At 35.0% G+C, this 3,027-nt stretch overlaps 1 protein-coding gene across 1 annotated transcript; it reads left to right on the top strand.

The window, feature by feature from the left end:
• Positions 1 to 413: 413 nt before the first annotated feature.
• Positions 414 to 2,591, top strand: LOC149933671 (uncharacterized). Its single transcript, XM_090157373.1, has one exon. The coding sequence runs from the start codon at positions 414 to 416 to the stop codon at positions 2,589 to 2,591; it is 2,178 nt and encodes a 725-aa protein (XP_090013499.1).
• The last annotated feature ends 436 nt before the right edge of the window (positions 2,592 to 3,027 follow it).

Genomic DNA, 3,027 nt, shown 5'->3' with positions numbered 1-3,027 from the left:
AACATGTATTCTAAAGTAAATTTTATGTTAGGGTGGATATTGTCTATGTAGTCATGAAACTTTTTTAGTTCTTCATTACCGTGTCGCCAAATTAAAAAATGTCGTCTACGTAACGGATCCAAATTAACGGCTTTAGTTGGTAATTTCCCAACGCTTTGGATTCAAAGTCATTCAGAAAAATATCGGCGAGAAGCGGACTTAAAGGAGACCCCATAGGGAGTCCTTCAATTTGTTCATAGTACTGGGAATTGTATATAAAGAAGGGAGATTCCACACACAGTCTGGTTAGGGTTAAAATGTCATTTGTTTCTATATGAGAATAATTGGCCTCGACCAATCTCCTTTCAAAACAATCTAACGCTTCATTAACCGGTACATTTGTGAATAGTGACACAACGTCAAAAGAAGCTAGTATGTCCTGGTCTTCAAGATTCAAAGTTTTAGTTAAGTCCACAAATTCCTTAGAATTAGACACTGTGAACGAATTAGATTTCATAAAGTGGGATAATTTTTTGGCGATAAATTGTAAAAATAACCACATTATCCCCAAATTCATAAATATTAAAATTACCCCCTACAATCGGTTTGTTAAGAAAATCCGCGAACGTACGGAAAAAAGTATCCTCCGTTCTGTCATTAAAGAAAAAAGATCTAATATTGCTCACCAAGAAGCGGAAATCTACGAACTTCACCTGGATTTGTCTAAACGTCTCTCACCAGTGGAATGGAATCATCTCGACCACTGTAGCTATGCGTTTAGCCGGGAAGAACGTGAGACACACACCCAACATCTAAACTTGAAATTCTGTAACTTAAAGAAAACAACCCAAACGAAGAATGAAAAAGCAGAGAAAGAAGTGGGTACCAAAGATCCTGTAAGTGAAAGTTCCATAAAACTCATAAAAAATAAAAAAGTGGTCAACCTTTCATCAATAGAACTAACGAACTCTGAAATTGAGGTTTTGTCGCTGGGCCTAAACTTTTCCATCACTCCCAAAACTTTAGATAAATTAAATCTAGTTAGTTCCTTAGAAAATGCAATATACCGTTCAGGTACTACAGAAGAGAAAGCCATAGAACTTAGAACCTCGTCCATAAAAATAGCAAACAAACCTAGAATGAAAATTAAATCTAAATGCAACCTCTCAACTTTAGAGGAACAAACCTTAACGAAATTAAAAAGCTACGATAATATTTTAATAACTAAATCAGACAAAGGTGGTCAAACTGTTATACTTGACAAACTTCAATATCATAAAGAAGTCCTTAATTTACTAGACGACAACTGTTACAAGAAACTTAAAAAGAACCCCTTAGACCAATACCATACTAAAGTGAAAAAAGTGTTAAAATTATGCAATACCCTACCCCCAACCACCATCAAGAAATTAATTCCAAAGCATTACCAACCACCAAGACTGTACGCGCTCCCAAAAACCCACAAAGAAAAACTAAAATTTAGACCTATAGTATCAAATATCGGCACGTCGAACCATAAAGTTGCACAATTTATCGGCAAAAAATTATCCCACTTTATGAAATCTAATTCGTTCACCGTGTCTAATTCTAAGGAATTTGTGGACTTAACTAAAACTTTGAATCTTGAAGACCAGGACATACTAGCTTCTTTTGACGTTGTGTCACTATTCACAAATGTACCGGTTAATGAAGCGTTAGATTGTTTTGAAAGGAGATTGGTCGAGGCCAATTATTCTCATATAGAAACAAATGACATTTTAACCCTAACCAGACTGTGTGTGGAATCCCCCTTCTTTATATACAATTCCCAGTACTATGAACAAATTGAAGGACTCCCTATGGGGTCTCCTTTAAGTCCGCTTCTCGCCGATATTTTTCTGAATGACTTTGAATCCAAAGCGTTGGGAAATTACCAACTAAAGCCGTTAATTTGGATCCGTTACGTAGACGACATTTTTTTAATTTGGCGACACGGTAATGAAGAAATAAAAAAGTTTCATGACTACATAGACAATATCCACCCTAACATAAAATTTACTTTAGAATACATGTTAAATAATTGTTTACCTTTTTTGGATGTGTTAGTTAAAAATGTTAACAATAAAATTGAAACCACTGTGTATAGGAAACCTGTTTCTGTTACTACAATACCTCATAACAGATCAGCTCACCCACTATCCCAAAAGATGTCGTCCTTCTACACATTAGTCTATAGGGCCCTAAATGTTTGCTCTAATGACACTCATTTAAGTTTGGAACTAGATTTTCTAAAACTAGTAGCCACAGATAGAGGTTTCTCCCCTACAGTGGTTGAAAAAGCGTGTAATAAGTTCCTTAGTTCCAATGACGTTGCCAAACGTACTAGGCTCAAACCGTTTGACAAAAACCAGACGATTGTTTGTATCCCTTTCTACCCCACACTGTCATCCAGAATTGCTAACATCTTGAGGACTTCTCTAGATGGTTTTACCGCATTCAAACCCATTAATAAAATAGCAAGCTACCTAAATAGCTTAAAAGACCCTATAAAACCGGAGGATAAACCTGGAATTTACTCTATACAGTGTGGCTGCGGTAAGGAATACATAGGTCAGACAGAAAGAAGTTTATAAAAACGTTCAAAAGAATATTTTGCCGATGTCAGACTAAAAAAGATTGAAACCTCTGCCTTAGCGGCGCATATTTGTAAAACCAACCACTCCATTAACCCAGATACCGTAAAACTTATAAAAACTTGTAAAAATCGTATAGAACTAAATATTTATGAATCGTATTATATTAAAAAATCAACAGATAAAAATAATTGTTTAAATCGAGACCTAGGACCCGGAGTAGATTACATTAAAAATTGGAAAAATCTATTATTTTAAAAAATATTACATATATTGTTTGTTAACCTAGCTTACAAATATAGAGACGTAACCAACAAACGGGTTAGACCCATGATGACGGAGCGATGTTGCGGCCGAAACTAGTCGGGTTTTAAATATTTCATTTTTAATAAACAATTCTTGTGCACTCTTAAACATCGTTGTTTTTACTTATTGT

This window comes from Leiobunum rupestre, chromosome 8 (genome assembly GCF_980474605.1).
Source record: "Leiobunum rupestre chromosome 8, qqLeiRupe1.1.hap1, whole genome shotgun sequence".
NCBI classification, from domain to species: domain Eukaryota; kingdom Metazoa; phylum Arthropoda; class Arachnida; order Opiliones; family Sclerosomatidae; genus Leiobunum; species Leiobunum rupestre.
Note: the sequence above shows the minus strand (reverse complement) of the source record. Positions and strands in the feature narration are given on the sequence as shown.